Raw genomic sequence first — 23358 nt, 5'->3', positions numbered from 1 at the left:
CAGAATAGGACTTGGAGAAATGGCACTGGCCTGAAACAGCTGTTTTGGTTCCCCCCCACCCCCACCCCCTCCTCTGTGTGTAAAAGAAACCGAGCTGCCTAATGGTGCAGAAAATTCACAGTAGAGCAACAAGTTTTCTGCGTTGCAGGGAAGGAGGATGGGGAGGAGGGGAAAATGTGTGCCTGGGCACAGTTGTCTCAAAATAGCACATTTTCCGGAGGCTTTTCCCCCCACTTGAAGCATTTGCAGCTGCTGGGGGCATCACATTCCCTGGGATTGCAGTAAGGGATTGATCCTGTGCTGCCTGTAAGGCAGGAGGAGCAGCTGCCAGAGGGTTTGTAGGGCAGGGTTAAAGCCATCCCAGTATTCCCAGCACTGAGCGTCGCCTCCAAGTAGGTCCATCCCCCTTCGGGTGCTGCCGGGGTGATTCCCATGAAGCGTCAGCACACAGCAGATTTTATTGGGGACCGTCTCATTAAGAGTGGGCAGAGTTTTTGTTCTTTCCAGGCTGCCCCTTTGCCATCTCTCGCTTCATTTGTGTTGTAGTTTGGGATTATTATGTAAATTCTCTCCCCTGCCACTTAACTGCCCAGGCCAGCGGTTGACAAAAGAAGTAGTTAACTGTGATCGCTGGGGTGGGGGCAGGTTTGTCTCTTTTGGTTTTTTTTTTTGGATATTCTCCTCAGTCTTGGCTCGGCGGAACGGGGGAGTGGGGGCTCCAAGGAGGCAGGCTGCCCTGCTGGTTACTGCTGGGGTTTTCCTGGCTGTCTTGCCGCTGCCTACTTCGGATTACTTTTTCCTGCCGTGCTGCTACCTGCCTTGGATTTGCTGCTGGTCGCTCGTACCTTTCTGCTTCTTGGACGGGGAACACAAGGGAAAGAGACTGAGTCCATCTGAAAGCCCACTGCTCGTCTGTTTCGCTGGAGAGGGACTGAAACTCACTCTGCAGCCAGCGGGCTGTGACAAGGACACTTAAGTATAACCTTTTCTCCCGGAGGAAAACCTGCTGGGTTTTGTTGTTGTTGTTTTTTTTTTTTCCTCTTATGGTGTTGGGGAAGTGGGTTGCACTAGTCTGTTTACATATATATATATATATATAGCAGTTATCCTTCTTGTATTAAAATTCCTTTTCTTAAATTTAATAAAGAGTGGTGTGATTATTGAGGAGGAGGCCCCTCCCCTGCTTGTGGGTAAAACATTTTGGTTTTTCCCCTCAAACCGAGACATTTCTTGGCGCCCAACGTGGGGCTTGTAAACAAAGAAGGATAACTGCTATTTTGTGGCACCATGTGGGTCTTGAGCTTAGAGTTCATCAGGACCATCCTGTATAATATATTGGCTTTTTGTTGGTACAAATTCATGCCAAAAGGAGCGGCAGGTTTAAGTCTTATCAACAAATCAATGAGCAAAACTCAAATAGCCGCAATTATTATTGAGTTCTTACTCTGGATTTATGGTGCCATGAATTCGATGCCTTTGGATGTCATGTGGGTGGTGCTCTCCAGGCTGTTTTCCTGCCGCAACCTAAGCTGCTACCTCTGGGGATTCAGTGATAATAGTACGGACCCTTGGGAAGGAACAAAGGGGAATCTCTTCTCCCAACCCTTTGTCCATTCCCCATTCAAGTCTGCTACAACAGCTTTTGAGATGTTTAAATTCTCCCTGGATGCCAGAGATATCTTGCTCTTTATGGTTTTTCTGCAGGGTTGTATCCCTGCAGCTTACAGAATGTTTGAAGGTAGGGCCAGGGTTTTTCCAGAATGCATTCAGAAACCTAGCCCAGTGAAGGGGGAAAAGCGAGAGAATAAAACCCCTGATGCCACAGTGAAGGGAGAAAAGGATGAGGCTAAACCAGGAGGACAGGCCAAGCCTATGGAAGTTGCCCCTATTCAGAAAAGGAAATATAAGACCAAATTAGACCATCCAGCGGACGATGAGGGGGCTGCTGCACCTCCACAGCAAGCAGACCCAGAGCCTGAGATCATCACTGAGTCATTGTCATTTGATAATCTCCGTAGTTTGCGGAAAGACATTGCTCGACACCCGGGTGAGCCCATCCTGACTTGGTTGATCCGAGTTTGGGACCTTATGGGTGAAACCTTACAACTGGATGGTGCTGAAGCCAGGTTTTTGGGGGCTCTGGCCCAGGACGTGGCTATTGAACAGGTGTTCGTGAGGGAATCAAAGCCCCTTTCACTCTGGGCACGACTTCTAACGAGTGTAAGAGAGAAGTTTGTTTATAGAGAAATCCTGCAGGAACATCATATTAGGAAGACTTGGAAGACGATGGAAGAAGGAATTTTACGTCTGAGGGAGATGGCAATGATGGACGTGCTTTTTGGAAGAGGTGGGCAAGCCAATAATGACCCTGACAAGGTCAGATGCACACCACATATGTGGTGGGACCTTTCACGCTCGGGGCCAGCTGAATACACCGATTTCCTGGCATCCATGTATAGGGAAGAGAACCATGAAACAGTGGGCGCAGTAGCAAATAAGCTCCGGATATATGAAAGCATGACCCACAGCCCAATGCAGGCCCGTATTTCTGCTGTAGAGACATTGGTTGAGAGTCTCAAGACGCTGCCTGCAGAGGTAAAAGCGATCAGAGAGGAAATTAGGGAAAGTCTCCAAGTGGCACCAGTGCGAATGAGAACCTCTGAAGTCAGAGCCAGACGCCCCCCAGCCAGAGGAAGTGGACAGACCTCACGAACTGAGATGTGGTACTTCCTGGCCAAACATGGAGAAGACATGGGACGGTGGGATGGGAAACCCACCCGTGCCCTTGCAGCCCGAGTACAAGAACTGAAGGAGAATGGAAGAAGGTCAGTGAGAGTAAGTGCAGTCCCAGTTTCCCACGGGCAAGAATCTGACCCACAGGAGGGCACCTCCCAGGTGTACTCATCGAGAAAAGGTTCTGACCGCTATGACCAGGATCAGTGTTAGAGGGGCCCTGCCTCTAGCCAGGTAGAGGCACGGGACAACCGTGTCTATTGGACTGTGTGGATTCGATGGCCTGGTACATCAGACCCACAAAAGTATAAGGCTTTGGTTGATACTGGCGCTCAATGCACATTAATGCCATCAGGACATGTGGGCTCAGAAACTATTTCTATTTCTGGGGTGACAGGGGGATCTCAAGAGTTGACTGTGCTAGAAGCTGAAGTGAGCTTGACAGGGAGAGATTGGCAGAAACACCCCATTGTGACTGGTCCAGCCGCCCCATGTATCCTGGGCATTGACTACCTCAGGAATGGATATTTTAAGGACCCAAAGGGGCATAGATGGGCTTTTGGAATAGCCACTGTACAGACAGAAGGGATTGAACAATTGAACTCATTGCCAGGTCTCTCAGAAAGTCCTTCTGCTGTTGGACTGTTGAAAGTTGAGGAACAGCAAGTGCCAATTGCCACCACGACAGTGCACCGTCGGCAATACCGAACGAACCGTGATGCTGTGATCCCTATCCATAAGATGATCCGTGAACTGGAGAGCCAAGGGGTGGTCAGCAAAACCCACTCACCCTTCAACAGCCCCATCTGGCCTGTGCATAAGTCTGATGGAGAATGGAGATTGACTGTGGACTATCGTGGTTTGAATGAAGTTACCCCACCGCTGAGTGCCGCTGTGCCGGACATGCTGGAGCTCCAGTATGAACTGGAGTCCAGGGCAGCAAAGTGGTATGCCACTATTGACATTGCTAATGCGTTCTTCTCCATTCCTCTGGCACCAGAGTGCAGGCCACAGTTTGCTTTCACCTGGAGGGGCGTGCAGTACACCTGGAACCGACTACCCCAGGGGTGGAAACACAGTCCCACCATCTGTCATGGACTGATCCAGACTGCACTGGAGAAGGGTGAGGCTCCAGAACACCTGCAATACATTGATGACATCATTGTGTGGGGGGACACAGCAGAAGAGGTTTTTCAGAAAGGAGAGAAAATCATCCAGATCCTTTTGGGAGCTGGCTTTGCCATCAAACGGAGTAAGGTTAAGGGACCAGCCCAAGAGATCCAGTTCCTGGGAGTGAAGTGGCAGGATGGACGCCGTCAGATTCCAACAGAAGTCATCAATAAGATCACAGCAATGTCTCCACCTACCAGCAAAAAGGAAACACAAGCCTTCCTGGGTGCCATAGGGTTCTGGAGGATGCATATCCCAGCATACAGTCAGATCGTAAGCCCTCTCTACTTGGTAACCCGTAAGAAGAATGATTTCCACTGGGGCCCTGAGCAGCAACAAGCCTTTGACCAGATCAAGCATGAGATTGCTCAGGCTGTAGCCCTTGGACCAGTCAGGACAGGACCAGACGTACAGAACATGCTCTACTCCGCCGCCGGGAATAATGGCCTGTCTTGGAGCCTTTGGCAGAAGGTGCCTGGTGAGACTCGAGGCCGACCACTTGGATTCTGGAGCCGAGGCTACAGAGGATCTGAAGCCAACTATACCCCCACAGAGAAAGAGATCCTAGCCGCCTATGAAGGAGTCCAAGCCGCCTCAGAGGTGATTGGCACAGAAGCACAGCTGTTTCTGGCACCTCGACTACCAGTGCTGAAGTGGATGTTGTCAGGACAGGCTGCCTCTACACATCACGCCACTGATGCTACCTGGAGCAAGTGGATTGCCCTGATTACGCAGCGCGCCCGTATAGGAAAATCAAATCGCCCTGGGATCCTGGAAATCATCACAAACTGGCCTGAAGGTGAAAATTTTGGTCTAGCAGATGAAGAGGAAGAGCAGGTGACACGTGCGGAAGAAGCTCCACCATACAATCAATTGCCAAAAGAGGAAATACGCTACGCCCTCTTCACCGATGGCTCCTGTCGCATTGTAGGGACTAATCGCAAATGGAAAGCAGCTGTATGGAGTCCCACACGACAAGTTGCAGAAGCTACTGAAGGAGAAGGTGGGTCGAGTCAGTTTGCAGAGCTTAAAGCCGTGCAGTTGGCCCTGGACATTGCTGAACGAGAGAAATGGCCAAAGCTTTACCTCTACACCGACTCATGGATGGTGGCCAATGCTCTCTGGGGATGGTTAGACCGATGGAAGAAAACCAATTGGAAACGCAGAGGGAAACCCATCTGGGCTGCCGATATATGGCAAGATATTGCCACCCGAGTAGAGAAGCTGATTGTGAGAGTCCGCCACGTAGACGCACACGTGCCCAAAAATCGGGCCAATGAGGAACATCTCAACAACCAACAGGCAGACCGAGCTGCGCAAGTGAAAGTATCACAGACAGATCTGGACTGGCAGCACAAGGGAGAGCTGTTCTTGGCTCGATGGGCCCATGATGCCTCGGGCCATCAGGGCAGAGATGCCACTTATAAATGGGCACGAGACCGAGGGGTGGATTTAACCATGGACATTATCTCTCAGGTTATCCACGACTGCGAGACATGTGCTGCCATTAAGCAGGCTAAGAGAGTGAAGCCCCTGTGGTATGGTGGGCGCTGGGATAAGTATAAGTACGGGGAGGCCTGGCAGGTTGACTACATCACACTGCCACAGACCCGCCAAGGCAAGCGCTATGTGCTCACCATGGTGGAAGCAACCACAGGGTGGCTGGAGACACACCCAGTGCCTCACGCCACTGCTCGGAACACCATCCTAGGCCTGGAAAAACAAGTGCTGTGGCGACATGGCACCCCAGAACGAATTGAGTCAGATAATGGAACTCATTTCAAAAACAGCTTAGTTGCTACCTGGGCGAGAGAACATGGCATTGAGTGGGTGTATCATATCCCCTACCATGCACCAGCTGCCGGGAAAGTTGAGCGGTGTAATGGACTGTTGAAAACCACTTTAAAGGCGTTGGGTGGAGGGACTTTCAAACACTGGGATCAACACTTAGCAAAGGCTACATGGCTAGTCAACACTAGAGGCTCTGTCAATCGAGCCGGCCCTGCCCAATCAGAACCCCTTCACACTGTAGATGGAGACAAAGTCCCTGTAATACACCTGAGAGGTATGCTAGGGAAAACAGTCTGGATCAACCCTGCCTCAGGCAAAGGCAAACCCATTCGTGGGGTTGTCTTTGCTCAAGGATCTGGTTCCACCTGGTGGGTGATGCAGGAAGATGGAGAGACACGATGTGTACCTCAAGGGGAACTTATCTCTGGGTAAACGACTCATATTACTGTATTTGTAAACACTTAATTATTTGAAAGAAAATTTAAGTTTAATGTAGAGTATCGGCATGGAAGAGAATTTAGGGGTGGATAATGTTGTAGTTTGGGATTATTATGTAAATTCTCTCCCCTGCCACTTAACTGCCCAGGCCAGCGGTTGACAAAAGAAGTAGTTAACTGTGATCGCTGGGGTGGGGGCAGGTTTGTCTCTTTTGGTTTTTTTTTTTTGGATATTCTCCTCAGTCTTGGCTCGGCGGAACGGGGGAGTGGGGGCTCCAAGGAGGCAGGCTGCCCTGCTGGTTACTGCTGGGGTTTTCCTGGCTGTCTTGCCGCTGCCTACTTCGGATTACTTTTTCCTGCCGTGCTGCTACCTGCCTTGGATTTGCTGCTGGTCGCTCGTACCTTTCTGCTTCTTGGACGGGGAACACAAGGGAAAGAGACTGAGTCCATCTGAAAGCCCACTGCTCGTCTGTTTCGCTGGAGAGGGACTGAAACTCACTCTGCAGCCAGCGGGCTGTGACAAGGACACTTAAGTATAACCTTTTCTCCCGGAGGAAAACCTGCTGGGTTTTGTTGTTGTTGTTTTTTTTTTTTCCTCTTATGGTGTTGGGGAAGTGGGTTGCACTAGTCTGTTTACATATATATATATATATATAGCAGTTATCCTTCTTGTATTAAAATTCCTTTTCTTAAATTTAATAAAGAGTGGTGTGATTATTGAGGAGGAGGCCCCTCCCCTGCTTGTGGGTAAAACATTTTGGTTTTTCCCCTCAAACCGAGACATTTCGGAAACCAGGATCCGGCCCTGGCTGGCGCAGACAGTCGGCTCATTGTCCTGGACCGGTCGAGTGTGGCGGGATGCTCCTGGCCGCCGCCAACCCTGGCCCCTTTGATTCCATCCTTGTTTCGGGATGAGCTCCCTGGGGATGAAAGGGGGGGGCTACTTTCGGGGTCCCCCACCTGCTCTGGCTGCTCTTGCAGTCTCTGGGTCCTTTAAAGGCAGCTTTCAGATTCGCACACACTGCTCTGCCCCAGGCACTCCAGGCATACTCCTCCATCCTAGATTGATAAATATTCATGAGATTTACTCTGTTCAAGCATTTTCTGCGCGGGGAGTGACCCTGGGGCGGGGAGTGACCCTGGGGCGGTTTGCCGGTGCTGGGAAGGCAGGGGATGAAGCGAAGGCTGCGCCACCATGTCCGTCTGCAGTGCCATGTGCTGACTCAGCAGGTTTTTAGGGACTGGATCCAGCATTTCACCTTTTTTTTTTTTCTTCCCTCCCCCCCCCCCCCCCCCCTCCCTCCTTCCTCAGCCCTACTTTCACCTCCCTGATGGAGGGAGCTGCATGGCAGGCAGGAAGAAAGCCTTTTGTGGGAGCAGGAGGGCAAGGGCTGGCTTAGTGCTTCTTCCCTGGTCAGCTGTCCGCAGGGGGTTGCCCTGTGCCCACCCAGAATTTTCTCTTCCTAAATCAGGAATGGCTGAAGAATAAATTCCTCCTCCCTTTCTCTCTCTCTCCTTCTCCCTCCTTTTTCCTTACGGCTGCTGCTGCCTCCCCATCCCGGCGCAGCCGCCCACGGATTATGGGTACGACGGCCAGCGCGGCACCGCAGGCAGTTTCGGCATCCCCTCTGGAGAGCCGTGCTCCGGGTGACGGCAGCATGGAGGACCAACGCTCTGTCAGCATCCACTCCTTCCAGACCCTGGGGCTCCACAACAACAAGGCCAAGTCCATCATCACCAACAAAGTGGCACCCGTGGTCATCACGTAAGTCCATTGGCAGCCTCTTGCAACACCAAAATTCTGTTTTCCTCCTCCCTCTTCCCTAAATATTGATTTTATTTTTAGTCTCTACCTATGCCATTGGTTTTCTTCCTTTACCCACTTGCATGTGTCTCTCACAGGTACAACTGCAGGGAGGAGTTCCAGATCCACGATGACCTGCTGAAGGCCAATTATACTGTGGGACGCATTTCTGAGACCACGCTGGAGCACTACCTGGTGCAGGTGAGCATTGCCACCACCAATTCCATCCTCCAGCCCATTTCAGCCTGGGATTTGGAGACCTAAGGGTGTTTTGGGGGGGCTATTTTTGAAGATCACCAAGAAAATGCCACTTTTATTCTTAACTGGATTCAAACCCACCATGCTGAAGTCCCAGCTTGCTCAAATCCACTGATTTCCCACCTTCTCTCTTCCTGTCTTCTTTTGCAGGGGAAATATTTCATGGTCAGGGATGTATATGGAAAATTAGATGTCTTGAACACTACTGGCAGCTGCGGCGCTCCCAACTTCCGACAAGCCAAAGGAGGTTATGCCGTGTTCGGGATGGGGCAACCCAGCCTCAATGGCTTCAAGCTTGTACTGCAGAAGCTGCAGAGAGAGGGCCACAAGGTTGGTGGGAGAGTGGGAATTGGGGTGGAAAAAGGCAGGAGAGCTTTTAGGCAGCCTCTCCCTGTTTTCTCAGGAGTGTGTCTTCTTCTGTGTCCGTGAGGAGCCCGTGGTGTTCCTGCGGCTGGAGGGGGACTTTGTGTCCTACACCCCCCGGGGCAAGGAGAACCTCCACGAGAACCTGCAGCGGGGAGCGCGGGCGGAGAGCCTGGAGCTGGCCATCCGCAAGGAGGTGAGGTGGGATGGGAAGGGGCCGTCACCACAGCCATAACAGGGTGCCTGAGTCCCCCAGGCTCAGAGGCAGGTTGTGATGGGGGTCCCCATCCCCTCTAGATCCACGACTTCGCGCAGCTGAGCGAGAGCGTCTACTACGTGTACAACGACATCGAGCGGCTGCGGGACGAGCCCCACGCGGTGCGGGTGCAGGGTGAGGAGGACATCCAGGTGACAGAGGAGGTCTACCGCAGACCTGTCTTCCTCCAGCCCTCCTACAGGTGCTTCCTTCCTCTTCCTCCTCCTCCTTATACATGGTCAGGGCTCTTGATACCCCATTTAAGCCACGTGTCCTCTGTCATGGTGGGGATGATCCCACTTGATGGTCTGATCTTCCTAATGGGGCTCTCCTTGTGCCTGGCAGGTACCACCGGCTGCCCCTGCCTGCTGAGGGAGCCCCTTTGGAGGAGCAGTTTGACGCTTTCATCAACTTCCTCAGGGTGAGTCGAGGAAAAGCACCTGGTCCATGGAGCCACTTTGGGTTGGGATTTGCTCCTGTGCCACTTCATGGACCATGATTCCCTGAGAAAGTCTTCTGGTTTTCCTGGACACTGCCTGTTAGAGGATGCCTCTGCCTGCAGTTCCCATTCCACTTGCTGTAGGATCCTACTGGAGAAGTCTGTGTTGTCCAGCTGTTTGTCCCTACCTCTGGCTGGACATGACCCTCCCTGGCCACCTCACAGCATCTGTGTGTAGGTGGCTCTTCCCTAAATGGTTTTGGGAGGAAGGATCTGGATTTGGTGCGAAGGTTTTCCATGGCAGAGCTTCTCTTTTTATTTTAATTCTGAAAGATGAAACCTCAACAGGTTGGGCGTGGGTGGTGGGAACCAGTGAGATGTACAGGCCAACATCTGCTGGTGGCTGGAGAGGGCACTGGGCAGGGGAGTGCAGTGGGTGGACCACTGATTGTGCTATCCTGGACAATCCATACCATTCCTTGAGCAAAGGGGAGATGCCACCCTCCCCTCTGTGCCCAGGCAGGGCTGTTGCCCCCACCCCAGCCACTGATGGGGCAGACCTGGCTCTCCTGGAAGCCGCTGTGGTCCCCAACATCCCTCTGTCTCTCCCTCCCAGGAGAGCCCCAACCTGCTGCTGCGGGACCCCGGCAGGCCCCCGCCGGCGCTGCTCTTCGGCTGCCAGACCGGCGTGGGCAGGACCAACCTGGCCATGGCCATGGGCACCCTCATCCTGCACCACCACCGAGGAGCTGCCCAGAAGCCTGAGTAAGAGGGGCAGCCACTGAGATCGGGGTAGGGGGATGCCCATGTCCCCACAACTGGTCTGATTCCCTCCTTCTCCCATCCCAGCCTCCCCCACCTACCTAAGACATCTCCCAGGGACAGGCTCCGGGTCATCCAGACCTTCATCGAGGTGGTCCCCAAAGGGCAGCAGATAGTGGAGGAGGTAAGGGGGTGCTGGTGAAGCCCCTTTTGGGGTGGCTGGGAGGGGGATGATGTCATATCCCACCTGATCCGAGACGTTATGGAGCGATTTTTCCCCTTGCTCCTCACAAGGTGGATGGTGCCATCGCCTCCTGCTCCGAGATGCACGACATGAAGGAAGCCATCTATGAGAACAAGAAGAAGCTGGAAGGGATTGGGGAGGACTATCAAATCCAGGTACAGTAACTGGAGGGTTGCTTGGATGCAAGCCATCCATACAGGGTAATACATCAAGCTGTTTTTGCACCAGGGTTAGAAGAATGTAAATTCTGGAAATCTAAAGCTTCCTGTGAGCTGGAGATTTCCCAGTGATGTGAACCTGGAAGGTTGTGGAGCTTTTTTTTCCTTTTTTTTCTTTTTTTTTTTCCTTTTTTTTCCTTCCCCAGTTGTTTTAAGAGCTGTAAAAATCAAGCAGGCTGGGACTGGGGGGAAAACAGACTGTTTTGGGCTTTGCTGCTGCTTTTGGTAGGTGACCTCAGGGCAAATAATATCCTGTGCCCTGGTTTCATCAGCTCTGAAATTGGAAGATCGATATCAGCCTGGATGGTAAAAGTCCTCGGGAGCTGGGAGGGATCGTTGTAAATATGGTCACTCAAGGTCAGGCTTTTTTAACTGTAGATTTGTTTTGTTTCCCGTTGTTTTAATGAGCAATCAGGGTGGTTTTCCAGTATGGAAAGCTCTGGTTTCCCCTGTCTGACCAGGGTGATGGAGGGAGTGAGGGAGCTCAGGTAGAAGTGCTGTCCCAGTCCCACCCTGTGTGGAGATTCATTTTCCCATTTAAGTGGTGAATGTGGAATGGAAGTGCTGGAGCTGGTTGTGAAGGGCATAAAACCTGAAACCAGGTGCTGAGCAGCAAAAAACCCCATGAAAATGGTTAAAGGATGGGAAAAAAAGGCATTTAAATCCCTTTTTTTGCATTTAGTGGCAAATCCCACATTTTATCCCACCCTGTCTCCTTTCAGGGCAGATTTGGGTGTGTTTGGTGCTGCTCATATGCTGGCAGGTTCTCTTGTATAGCAGAGGAAGCTTGGGCAAGAAGCAGGGGAGTTCCTACTGCCTTGAAGACTTTCCTTGACTTTTCCCTTCTCTGTGTCCTCCTGGATCCTGGGGAAACAAATGGCTGGGGGACTGCCTTAAATAAGCTCCAAGGAGTGTTTATTTGAAGTCTTTGTGGAGCAAGAGCAGGTTTAAACAGTGGCAGGGGGCCAGGAAAATGTGCTGAGGGGAGGATGAGGAGGGGAGCAGGAATGATGCTCAGACATTGAGAAACCAGCCTGGGCTTCATAGTGTTGAAGTGGTGTACTGGGTGAGCTGGTTGATTTATTGGGGGGGAGAGGAAGGGCTTTTCTGAGCATGGAGGAATGATGTCATGCTGGACTGTGGGATTCTGCCTGGATTTGAGGGGCAAAAATTGAGGTGCAGGTGGATCCTGGTGTGGGATGCTGACCCACACAGCCAGACCCCCACAATACTCATGGGCTAAAATGTGAATGGATCATCCCCCTTTCCATCAAAAGCCTGTTTAAGGGGAATATTAAGATATTTACCTTGGGTGAGAGCGCTGGGCTGGTTTTGAGTGCAGGAATCCAAGTGCTCAGGGAGAAGCACCGCTCCACTGTCAGTGCTGCTGGCAAACCTGGCATGTCTCCATCCCTGCAGGCTTTGTTTTGAGTTCCCAGAGCAAATCCCACTGCCTTTCCTCTTGATAAATGACAGTGGGTCAGATTTCTCTTGTGGAGAACAAGTAAATATTCATGAGTCAGCCACGTAATGTCAGGGATGAGCAAACCCCGCTCTCCAAGCTGACCCTGGACACAGCCCCATCTTACAGGATTTTCCATTATACCCTGGGAAGCAGGTCCCGATGGACTCTCCAGTCATGGTTGTGGATGTCATGCTGGGGGCTCCTTCACTGGTGCCAGGTCAATTTGTTGGATGGGATGCTTGGATATACAAACTCTCATCCTGAGGTTTCTGAGTTATGGAAAACCCAGGGGGTTTGAGCCTCGTCCCTGGGAGGGGCTAACTGTGCTGGGGCACATGCCTGGTCTGGGGAGGTAATGATGAAGAGGAGGAGAGCTACATATGCATCAAGATGCTTCTGGGCATGAAGGGAGAGAAGAGAGACTTGGAAATGAAGGATATAACAGGGTGTGTGGCTGGCAAGGGGACCTCTCTCCCCAGGGATGCATCTTGTCTGAAGGCCATGCAGGTGGCTGGGGTGGGCCTGGTATTTTCCAGCCCACTCCCCTTGGGTTTGAATCTCCTGTTAACATCTGGAGAGTGTATCTGTGTGACAGCAGGGCCCTTGGTCCAGTTGGAAGCACTCCCAGTGTGTCCTTGGGCTACAGGGGAGCTTTTGTTTGAGCTGAAACACAAATTGATGTCTTTAAGTGTCACTTAATATGGAAAACTTGAAATGATTCATTAAAAAAATCTAACAAACCATGAAAAGTGTGCGTAGGGCTTTTTCCCAGCCTCCCTCTGCTCGGGGTCAGCGCTGGGTGTCACAGATTGCCTCTCTGTGTGCTTTCAGGGGAGCAGCACCAAAGAGTATTTCCTCCAGAGGACTTTACAGAGCCTTGAACGCTATTTCTACTTGATTGCTTTCAACTACTACCTTCATGAGCAGGTAAAAAAAAAACATCCGTTCTTTGCCCTCTTTTTTTTGGCTTCACCATGCACTGGGAGGGACGAGAGTTTTCCAGGCAGGTTTTCCCAGTGGGGCCGTGGGTGGTGCCTGGGCAGGGGGTGCGAGCCCAGGCTGATGGCACATCCCTGCCCGGCCCCTCGCCGGCAGTACCCCCTGGGCTTTGCCCTCAGCTTCAGCAGGTGGATGTGCCGGCACCCGGAGCTGTACCGGCTGCAGGCGGGCATGAACGCCTCGGAGCTCACCGTCACCATGGACCTCGTCACCAAGGGCACACGGGTGCTGGTGAGTGCCCGTCATGGATGTGGAGATGGGAATGTCACCTTCCTGGGATGCTTGTCCTCATGGAGGGTTGGTGGGATGGGAGAAGCGAGGGGTTGCCCTGTGGTAGGGCAGGTGCTTGGGGTCTCTGGGTTTGTATTGAGGTCTGGGGTCCATGTCCTGCTGGTATCCTTGGCAAGGATGGCACTAGATGGTCTTTAAGGGCCCTTCCAACCCAAACCATTCTGTGATTCTGTGAAGGATGGGAGTGTGGCCGGAGACCCTCTGTGTGCACAGATGTGTCTGGCCCTGCAGACCCAACGTACTGGGGTGCTGGAGCACTCTATGATGTGAACCTAAACAGCAGCTCAGTGTTTCTGGTGGTGCTTGGCTGTGGTGGGGTGAAGGAGGCCAGGGCTGTTGGTGCCTTGCGGGCTGTGCTGCAAGAAGAGCATTTCCCACCTTTGAAACGCAGCTGTGTGGCTTTGAGCCCTGGATGCTGCTATTGGGAAGGTTTTGGGGACTTCTTCTGAGTGGAGACCCTGAGTGAGAGGTTGTGGGGTGCTGGGACCCCCTGTGGGTGGGAGGGGGCACCCCTTGCCCAGGCATTACTCCCTTGCAGGTGGCAGATGAGCGTTCCTGCCCGGATGTGCTGAGCACTGCCAAGGAGATGAGTGTGGCCAACTTCCGACGGGTGCCCAAGATGCCCGTCTATGGGACGGCACAGCCCAGCTCCAAGGTGAGAGACACAACCCCACACTGGGCAGGGACCCCACATCCGGCTCCCAGCCCTCCCATCACCTTTGCCCACCCCTTCCCCCAGACCCTGGGCAGCGTCCTGCGGTACCTGACGGATGCCAAGAGGAAGCATGCCCGCATTGTCTGGATCAACCTCCGGGAAGAAGCGGTCCTGGAGGGGAATGAGCAGATCTACACTCTGCGGGAGCCCGGGCACCTGGAGGACCTGATCCCTGTGCCCACCGCCTCATCCCAGCAGCTGGAGGTGAGCTCTGCCCACTGAGAGAAGCTGGGTGCTCCTGGGAGCCCTCATAGGTGATTTCCAGAGGCTTTTGTAGTCACTCACCCCCTGGAGCTGCTGGTTTTGGTTTTGTGTTCCTTTTGGAATGAGAGAGCAAAGCAGAGATACTTCCTGGAAGAATTTAGTGCATGCAGTGAAAGCCAGGGTAAAAGGCACCCGGGAAAAGGGGAGCAGATGTTCCCAGCTGGGTTTCCAGAGGATACAGGCAGTAGCAAAGGGGTTGGGCTGCCAGCAGCAGCACAGCTGTGGAGGGGAGCTGCCCAGTGTGGTGGGAGACAATGCTCCTGAGGCTCCCATCAAGCACAGTGGGAACCATGGTCCTGGGTGGAAGTGGTGGCCAGGACCTGGTGTGGGCTTTGGAGTTGTCTCCAGGGTGCTTGAGAGGGTGCTTGAGCCTGCACCTAAAAAAACTAGTTGAAATCATGTGAAAATCAGGATGAGTGGGTGTTGCAGTGATGGTTTCTCTGTCCTCTGCAGAAACTAGAGGCTGCCTTGAAGGGTGACCTGCTGAAGTGCCAGAAGTGGCTGGAGGTGTACCTGGAGACAGAGAAGCAGATGAAGATGTTCAAGAGCTGCCTGACCATGCAGGAGATATTCAGCCAGCAGAAGAATTCCTGCCAGGGGCTCACGTACCGCCGCATCCCCATCCCTGACTTCTGCGCTCCCAAGGAACAGGTACCTGTGGATGGGATGGTGCTGCTGCCTCCTTCCCATCCCTGCTGCTGTGGGATGGGTGTCACTTGGGTCACCGGTACCACCCAGCCCTGGGAGTGTGATGGTGTGCCCAGGCTCGGTGTGGGGTGCTTGCCAGGGCAGGGAGGGTCCCCTGGGGGATGTTTCATGGAGGGGCTGGGTGGCTTCACTTGGGTGGGGATGGAGCTGGCAGCAAGGAGAGTGGAGGCTGTAGGGCAAAGGGGGATCCCAGGGTGAGGAAGGGGAGGTGGGCAGGCTGTGGTGGCCCACAGTGGGCTGCATCCCTAAAAACCCTCTGGCTTCACCCCTGACAGGACTTTGACCGGTTGCTGGAGGTGATGAAGAGTGCCCTGGCCGAGGACTCGCGGGCAGCCTTTGTGTTCAACTGCTCCAGTGGCCGGGGCAGGACCACCATGGCCATGGTCATTGCTGTCCTCACCCTCTGGCACTTCAATGTGCGTATGGGGGGCTGTGGCTCAACCTGGGGTTGCCCTGGAGGTGGGGAGGGGGTTGCTAGGGAAGTTCTGCAGGGTTCAAAGGAGTGTGGACAGGGCTGGGAGGGTGGTGGACATCTGTATGTTGGTATCTTGGTGTTCCTAACCCCCATGAGGTTCAGGAGATGTGTGGTTGCATCCTATACCCCTCACCAGAGAGCTCCCGGGCCAGGATGAGGGGTTGAGAGCAGGAGAGATCATGGAATGGTCTGTGTTGGATGGGACCTTAAAGATCATCTTGTTCCAAACCTCCTGCCATGGGCAAGGACACCTTCTACTAGCCCAGGTTGCTCTAAGCCCTGTCCAGCCTGGCTTTGGACACTTCCAGGGATGGGGCAGCCACAGCTTCTCTGGGCAACCTGTTCCAGTGCCTGGAACAGTCCTCTGTCCCAGAGATGTGGCTCCTTCCTTGGGTAGGGGTAAAATTTTGGTGTTCTCTGCCCAGCAGAGGGGAGGTGGGGCCTGCCTGGGGTCCTGGTGGGCTTGGGTGCAGACTCTGCATTTCTACTAAGCTGTTGGGCAGTGAGGAAAGGGCTGTGCATCCCATAATGACCCAGTCCCCTCTGACCACCCCAGGGCATCCCCGAGATGAGTGAGGAGGAAATCGTGAGTGTGCCTGATGCCAAGTACACCAAAGGGGAGTTTGAGGTGAGTCCTTGGGCCTGACTCTGTTTTGGGGTCCCCCTCCAAGCCTGCTCTGTGCTACCTTAACCCACAGCTGCTTGTTTGGAGGGGCTGGATCCTCTCTCAGGTAGGGCTGGAGCAGTGGGGTTGAGGTGAGGGGGCACCTGGTGAAGCCCCTCTGCTTCTGCCCATGCTCCAGGTGGTGATGAAGGTGGTCCAGCTCCTGCCTGATGGTCACCGGATGAAGAAGGAGGTGGACATGGCCCTGGACACTGTCAGTGAGACCATGACACCCATGCACTACCACCTCCGAGAAATCATCATCTGCACCTACCGGCAGGTGAGCTGCCCTCTTCCCACTGCCCAGTTCCAGAGGGGGCAGCTGGGCTCCAGGACCAACCCTGCTGAAGCTGGATGGTTTCCTGGGCTGCAGCTTTCTGATGTGTCACCAGAGAGGGGCCAGGACTCTTGTGGTCATGGTCACATTATGTCTTATTATGTCCTACATCCTGTCCTGCATCCCACCTGTTTGGTGCTGTTTTGCATCCCTGCCTTTCTGGTGCCATCCTACATCCCACCCCACATCCCACCTATCTGGTGCTATCCTGCATCCCATCCTACATCCCACCCCACAAACCACCTATGTGGTGCCATCCTGCATCCCATCCTACATCCCACCCCACATCCCACCTATCTGGTGCTATCCTGCAACCCATCCTACATCCCACCCCACAAACCACCTATCTGGTGCCATCCTGCATCCCATCCTACATCCCACCCCACATCCCACCTATCTGGTGCCATCCTGCATCCCACCCAGCATCCTGCCAATCTGGTGCTATCCCATATCCCCTCCAGCATCCCACATCCCACCCAATATCCCACCCATCTGGCACTATCCCGCATCCCACCTGGAATGCTGCCCTTCTGGCACCAACCTGCACCTCACATCCCACACTGTCCTACCGCCCATCCAGCATCCCTGTTATCCAGCATTCCTTCCAGCCTGTGAGGCACAGCCGGCAGAGGGCAGGACTGGTCTGTCCCACTGCAATTCCAGCCCCGAAGGCTCCTCCGACTCCTCCCAGCTCGGGAAGGAGACCCATTTTTGGGAAGGGGGTAGCCATCCTTGGGAAGGGACACATCTGTGCTGGTGTAGGAGGCATCCCACAGCCAGCTGAGTCTGTGATCCGCAGCCCTGTTTCACTTGGGAGCCTCTGTGAAGCTGATGAAGAGAAGAAAGAATTAATTTGATCACATTTGGAGTTTTTTTTAAGGTCTGCAACTATTTTGTGGGGCTTTGGAAAGGCTGAGCTCAGAGCCTGGCATCATTCCTTCCCTGGGATGGTTTGTGCCATGTCCTGCCAGTGATTCCTCACTGCAGCTCTTGCTCCAGCTGCCATCGATCGTTTGTGGATGTTAATTGAAAACACAGATCGATGAGGGGAAGAGAAACCAAAATGTTTAATCACCCAATAACATCTGCAGCTCCCCTGAGGATTTGCCTCCTGGTTTCTGGAGTCCTCTGTGTTTTTTGTGAGGGCTGGGAGGGAAAACCTCCAGAGGTCTATTTGCTGCAATAGGTATTATTTATTATTAATGTATTTATTATTGCATATTTATTTATTATTTTATTTTTATTCAGGATAAATAATTTAAGTCTGGTTTTCCCTCCCTTATTACGGAGAGGTGGCCATGTGGGAAGTCTCACCTTCTTTATCTTATCCTCTGGTGCTGCAGAGCTAAAAGTTCCCACTCCAAAGGAGCTGTTTGATGGATTTAATTCTGCTCTCTGGTGACCCAGAGTGATCCCCAGCCTTGCTGCTCCCTCCAGCTCCACACTCAGCCTTGGGGGGCCCAGGGGGAAGACCCTGGCAGAGCAGCCTCACCCAGCTGCCCCTGGTTTGGGTTTTCATGGGAAGAAAATTCCCATGACCACCTTTTCCCAGCACTTTACAGTCAGGACCAGCACATGGCATGTTCCTGGGCTGTATCCTGTTTCCAGGATGGTAGGAAGGCAAGATAAGGAGAGGATTTATCCACTTTCCCTGCACCCTCTGCCTGAGGAAGAGTCTTTTGATGCTGCATTTTCTATTTCCCTCTTGGCTGCTCCATCCATCCCACTGGATTTGACCTGGGCCATGTGCAAATGCTTTTAATTTTAATTTATTTTTAGTTTTATCCCTGTGATGGGCAGCCTGAAGAAGAGAATTATGGGAATTGTTGTGGGTTTGGGAGCCTGCTGGGAGATGCTTTGCAGGGTTAGGGCAAAGCAGGAGGGAAGGAGAAGGTGCTTTGGAATTTGGCTTGGTTTGTTCCAACTTCTTCCCACCCCTAACTGGGAGCAAAAAGTAGGAGAAGATGAGAAAATATAAATAATAGGATAAAAGAAATTATAGGATAATAAGATGATCAATAATAGGATAATGGGAGAAAAATAAATAGATGAATATAATAAGAATAATAGAAGAAAAATAAATAGGATAATTGAATAAGCTGATGACTAATAGGGTAATAGAAGAAAAATAGGGTAATAGAATAAAATTATAAATAATAGGATAATAGAATGAAATTAAACAGACTATAAAACCAGGATATGGTATAATAGGATAGAAGACTAAAACTAAATTGGATAATATAACAACAGGATAAACAATAGGATAATAGAATAAAAATGAATAGGATAATATAACAACATGGTAAATAATAGGATAATAAAATGAAAAATAAATAGGGTAATGCAGTGATGGGATGAATAGCAGGGCAATAGGATCTGCTCTCTACAAATACTGGCACAAATGGGAGGGGACATTTTTTTCCAAGGACAGAGCTGGTGAGAGGAATTGCTGCTCTTTGGGATTGTCTGCAGGATTGACTGTGGGATCAGGGCTCTTATTTATTGTTTTCTTTATTATTTATTGATTCCTAGAAGATTCCTTGTGCAGAATTTGCTTTTAAAATAAGAGCTATAATAATACTAATAAAATTTATTATGTGAAGATTATTGTATCAATAAATACAATATATAATTATAACAGTTAATGAATTTTAAAAATGAATCTGTGAAGTTTATAGTATAGGTAATATAAAACATATTAAAAAGATGCTTATACTAAATAAATAAATAAAAAATAATAGTAGGAGATGCAATGGCCACCAACCTCAGAGTGGGCCAATGGGTGGCCACATGTCTTCTCTTCCTCTGGCAATGGAGGCTGAATCCAGCTGGGGAATGCTTTCCAGGGAGGTGTTTTACCCTGGGGAAATGCTTTGCAGTCCAGGATCTCCTGGTTTGGGGCAGGGTTTGCACCTGGGTGCCTATTCCTGGCTCCTGGGCACACCCCCACTCGTTTATCCATCCCTCACCTATTTTTGAGCTCTGCCCTGTACAGGGAATGTTGTACACTGGAAGCCACAAGGAAATGAGAGCCTGGAGTGCCAAGTCCCAGTGGGAGCGGGTGGGAAGGATGTGCTTATTCTGTCCTCAGGGTGGTCCTCCCTCTTCCTATGCTCCTCCCGTGGCTCTTCCATAGCACCAGAGGTCCTTGTGTGTTTCTCTCTACCCAGCTTCCAGTGTGGGATGGAGGAGTGTGGGTGCAGGATGCAGGATGCTCTCCCAAGGCAGGTACCACAGCCAGTTTCTTGTTCCATCCAGGGAAAGTCGGGCAAGGATGAGAAGGAGAGGCGGACGCTGCAGCTGAGGAGCCTGCAGTACCTGGAGCGTTATATCTACCTGATCCTCTTCAATGCCTACCTGCACCTGGAGAAGAAGGACTCCTGGCAGAGGCCCTTCAGCCTCTGGATGCGTGAGGTGAGGCCTTCCCAGGCTGAGCAGTCTCCAGAACCTTTTACATGGGAATACAGGAATTTACTGGGAAGCAGGACAGCATCTCTAATTTACTTGTGATTTCGTGGTTGTTGGGGCATCATCTGTGGTCACTTTGTTCTGGGCTGAGCTCCTGTATCACCAAGCTGTTGGCTCCTGTGGAAAGCCAGTGGAGATGGATGGCATCCCACCACATGGATGGGGTGCTCTCCCACCCCAAACCTGCCTTTTCTCCTCATTTGAGTTTCCCAGGGGTTTAGGTTGATGTGCCAGGTGTGGTTGCAGTATCTGGGGCTGGGAGGCCACCAGCCAACCCTGCCTGGCCAGGGCAGGTGGCACAGGGAATGAATGGGAGGATGGGGGTGGTGGGAAGGTATCCAAGGGACTTGGGAACCAGCTGGAAAAATGGAATGGGGAAGTCCTACATTATCTGTATGGAGTAGGGATGTGAGGAAGACACCCTAAATTATCCATGTTTCCTGCCCAGAGTGGGTTACAGGTGCTGGATTTATCTGGAACACATTGTTTTACATCCAGGCATTGAGGGGGCTGTAAATTTCCCTGGAAAAGGGACTTTGAAGGTGGTACAAGTGATGGGAGGAGGTCACCGAGGGGTGTGTGGTGCTGCCTGGAAGGTTGTTCTGCCTGAGAGAAGAGTCAGAGTGGAGAAGGAGAAACTGAGGACATGGCAATTTTAATAGTGCTGATACTACTAGTGTCATATTTTATACCTTATTTACATCTTACTATTTTATTACTGCATTTTATTATTTTAAATATTTATTTATTATTTCATTGTATTGTTGCTATTGATGCATTCTATTATCATTTTAATATTTTATTGTACTATAACTTTTATCTTTAATTTCTATTATTTTTCTCTTATTTCTATTATAATTTTCCTTTTATTTCTAATATAATTTTTGTTTCATTTCTATTTTCATTCTTTAATTTCTATTATAATTTTCCTTTTATTTCTTTTATAATTTTTTATTTCTATTATAATTTTTCTTTTATTTCTATTATCATTTTTCTTTTATTTCTATTATCATTTTTCTTTTATTTCTATTATCATTTTCCTTTTGTTTCTATTATAATTTTTCATAAATTTCTATTATATTTTTTCTTTTATTTCTATTATATTTTTTCTTTTATTTCTATCATAATTTTTCTTTTATTCCTATTATAATTTTTCTTTAATTTCTATTATAATTTTCCTTTTGTTTCTATTATAATTTTTCATTAATTTCTATTATATTTTTGCTTTTATTTCTATTATATTTTTCTTTTATTTCTATCATAATTTTTCTTTTATTCCTATTATAATTTTTCGTTAATTTCTATTATAATTTTTCTTTTATTTCTATTATCATTTTTCCTTAATATCTATTATAATTTTCCTTAATTTCTATTATAATTTTTCTTTTATTTCTATTATAATTTTCTTTAATTTCTATTATAATATTTCTTTTATTTCTATTATAATTTTTCTTTATTTCTATTGTCATTTTTATCTGTTATAATTTTTCTTTTATTTCTATCATCATTTTTCTTTTATTTCTATTATCATTTTTCTTTTTATTATAATTATCTTTCATTTCTACTGACATTTGTATAATTCATTTCCACTGTGGTGCAGACATGAATTTTTCTCCGCTGGCACTACGTGGGCAGCTCCTGCTTTTGTGGGACTCCCCCCGCCCCATCCCTTCCTTGCCTCCGCTGGTGCCGCTAATTCCCATCGGCATGTTGGATCTGCCGGGGCGGGAGATCAAAGTGGTGGCTCCGGCTCCGCTCCCGCCCAGCCAGGAGGGGGGCACGGTGCCCACCCCGCCCTGGCATCCCGGTTATGCCGTGTTTGCATTGCCCGTGGCTGGGGGTGGGCCCGTTTCCCTGGAGGTTTGGGATTGGGATCTCTGCTGGTGGCCGGGTTGGAATGTAGTGCCCTTTTGGGGCTGTGCCTGGGAGTGCAGCATCTTTGGTCCTGCACCTTTTTGAGTGGGTTTCCATCTGCCCTCTGTCCCCCTGTTTGCTTGAGCTTGTTTTGGGGGGCTGCTCCTGTTTTGGGGGCTGCTCCTGTTTTGGGGACTCCTCCTGTTTGGGGCTGTGTTTTCAATGCATGGGTTTCCATCTGCCCTCTGTCCCCCTGTTTTGGGGGCTGCTCCTGTTTTGGGGGCTGCTCCTGTTTTGGGGGCTGCTCCTGTTTTGGGGGCTGCTCCTGTTTTGGGGCTGCATTTTCAATGCATGGGTTTCCATCTGCCTTCTGTCTCCTTGTTTGGGGGCTGCTCCTTGTTTGGGGGCTGCTCCTTTTTGGGGGCTGCTCCTTTTTGGGGCTGCATTTTCAATGCATGGGTTTCCATCTGTCCTCTTTTCCCATTTGCTGGGGACTTTTTAATGCAGAACCTTTTGGTGCAGGACTGAAAGGTTTAAGGCAAACCTTTTTTTGGGGGGCTGCACCTTTAAGTGCTGCATCTTCATTGCATGGCTTTCCATCTGCCCTCTGTCTCCCTGTTTGCTGGCACATCTTTTAATGCAGCATCTTGAAAGCTGCATCCTTTAGTGCTGCACCTTTTTGGAGGGGCTGCCACTATTTTGGGGCTGCCCCTTTTAATGCCACATCTTCAATATCCAGATTTACATCTCCTTCCACCCCACCCTCCCTGCTGGCTGGAGGGGAGGGAAATCCACCCAACCTGTGGATACAAGGAGCCTTTGACCCCAAAAGAGCCCCTTCCTGCTGCATAATCCCTGCGTTTTCAGCAAAAACAAGGCACCATTGTAGCTTTTTGGCAGGAAAGTGCCAAAGCCAACAAACCCTGCCACGACTGACCCCAGCAGCAAGGGAGAGGCTTATAAAATGTATAAACTGGGGCTGGAGGGCAGCTGGGGGGGCTGCAGAGTGAGCAGGTACCTGGATGGGGAGGGGGGGATGAGGTGACTTCATCTTCACCCAGGGGGTGGCAAAACCATCCCGGGGGAGTTAAATGTTTTGTCTCTCTCTGCTTTCAGGTGGCAGCAGTGGCCGGGGTCTACGAGGTGCTGAACCAGCTGGGATTCCCTGAGCTGGAGAGCCTGGAGGGCAAATCCCTGTGCACACTGCGGGGCCGCTGGCGGGCACAGGGGGCCACATCCCGCCCCTTCCGGGGGGAATTCGTGTAGGGCTGGGGCATGGGGGCACCTCCTGCTTTCTCTGGGGTGGGCAAGAGGAGAAAAAAGACTGTTTTCCCAAAACCTGGGGGTGTGGGGAGGGAGGGGAGAGCCCCAAAGCTGCCTTAGAATGGGAGAATTAATGGGGTTCTTTTGGACGCAATAAAAATACTGTAAATTAAAAATCGAGACCTTTCTGGCTTTCTCCCTGAACCACTGCAGCATATACACAAATGTCTGTATTTATACACACAAATATCTGTATTTATACACACAAATATGTATTTATACACACAAATATACATATTTATACACACAAATATACATATTTATACACACAAATATACATATTTATACACACAAATATACATATTTATACACACAAATAT

General features: G+C 50.6%; 1 protein-coding gene across 1 annotated transcript in view; it reads left to right on the top strand.

Annotated features, from left to right (window-relative positions):
- Nucleotides 1-23147, top strand: part of PALD1 (phosphatase domain containing paladin 1) — a 29145-nt gene extending 5998 nt beyond the window's left edge. The window contains exons 2-20 of the mRNA XM_071563464.1: nucleotides 7699-7896; nucleotides 8034-8136; nucleotides 8344-8523; nucleotides 8597-8752; nucleotides 8854-9014; nucleotides 9158-9233; nucleotides 9868-10016; nucleotides 10101-10197; nucleotides 10308-10412; nucleotides 12772-12867; nucleotides 13036-13170; nucleotides 13769-13885; nucleotides 13970-14149; nucleotides 14663-14860; nucleotides 15193-15333; nucleotides 15949-16020; nucleotides 16196-16336; nucleotides 19652-19807; nucleotides 22832-23147. Coding sequence (XP_071419565.1) covers nucleotides 7712-7896; nucleotides 8034-8136; nucleotides 8344-8523; nucleotides 8597-8752; nucleotides 8854-9014; nucleotides 9158-9233; nucleotides 9868-10016; nucleotides 10101-10197; nucleotides 10308-10412; nucleotides 12772-12867; nucleotides 13036-13170; nucleotides 13769-13885; nucleotides 13970-14149; nucleotides 14663-14860; nucleotides 15193-15333; nucleotides 15949-16020; nucleotides 16196-16336; nucleotides 19652-19807; nucleotides 22832-22981 — 2598 coding nt within the window. The 5' untranslated portion in view covers nucleotides 7699-7711 and the 3' untranslated portion in view covers nucleotides 22982-23147. The remainder of the gene's footprint in view (nucleotides 1-7698; nucleotides 7897-8033; nucleotides 8137-8343; nucleotides 8524-8596; nucleotides 8753-8853; nucleotides 9015-9157; nucleotides 9234-9867; nucleotides 10017-10100; nucleotides 10198-10307; nucleotides 10413-12771; nucleotides 12868-13035; nucleotides 13171-13768; nucleotides 13886-13969; nucleotides 14150-14662; nucleotides 14861-15192; nucleotides 15334-15948; nucleotides 16021-16195; nucleotides 16337-19651; nucleotides 19808-22831) is intronic.
- Nucleotides 23148-23358: the final 211 nt, after the last annotated feature.

The sequence above is a fragment of the Pithys albifrons genome, chromosome 9 (genome assembly GCF_047495875.1).
Source record: "Pithys albifrons albifrons isolate INPA30051 chromosome 9, PitAlb_v1, whole genome shotgun sequence".
Taxonomy (NCBI): Eukaryota; Metazoa; Chordata; class Aves; order Passeriformes; family Thamnophilidae; genus Pithys; species Pithys albifrons.
Note: the sequence above shows the minus strand (reverse complement) of the source record. Positions and strands in the feature narration are given on the sequence as shown.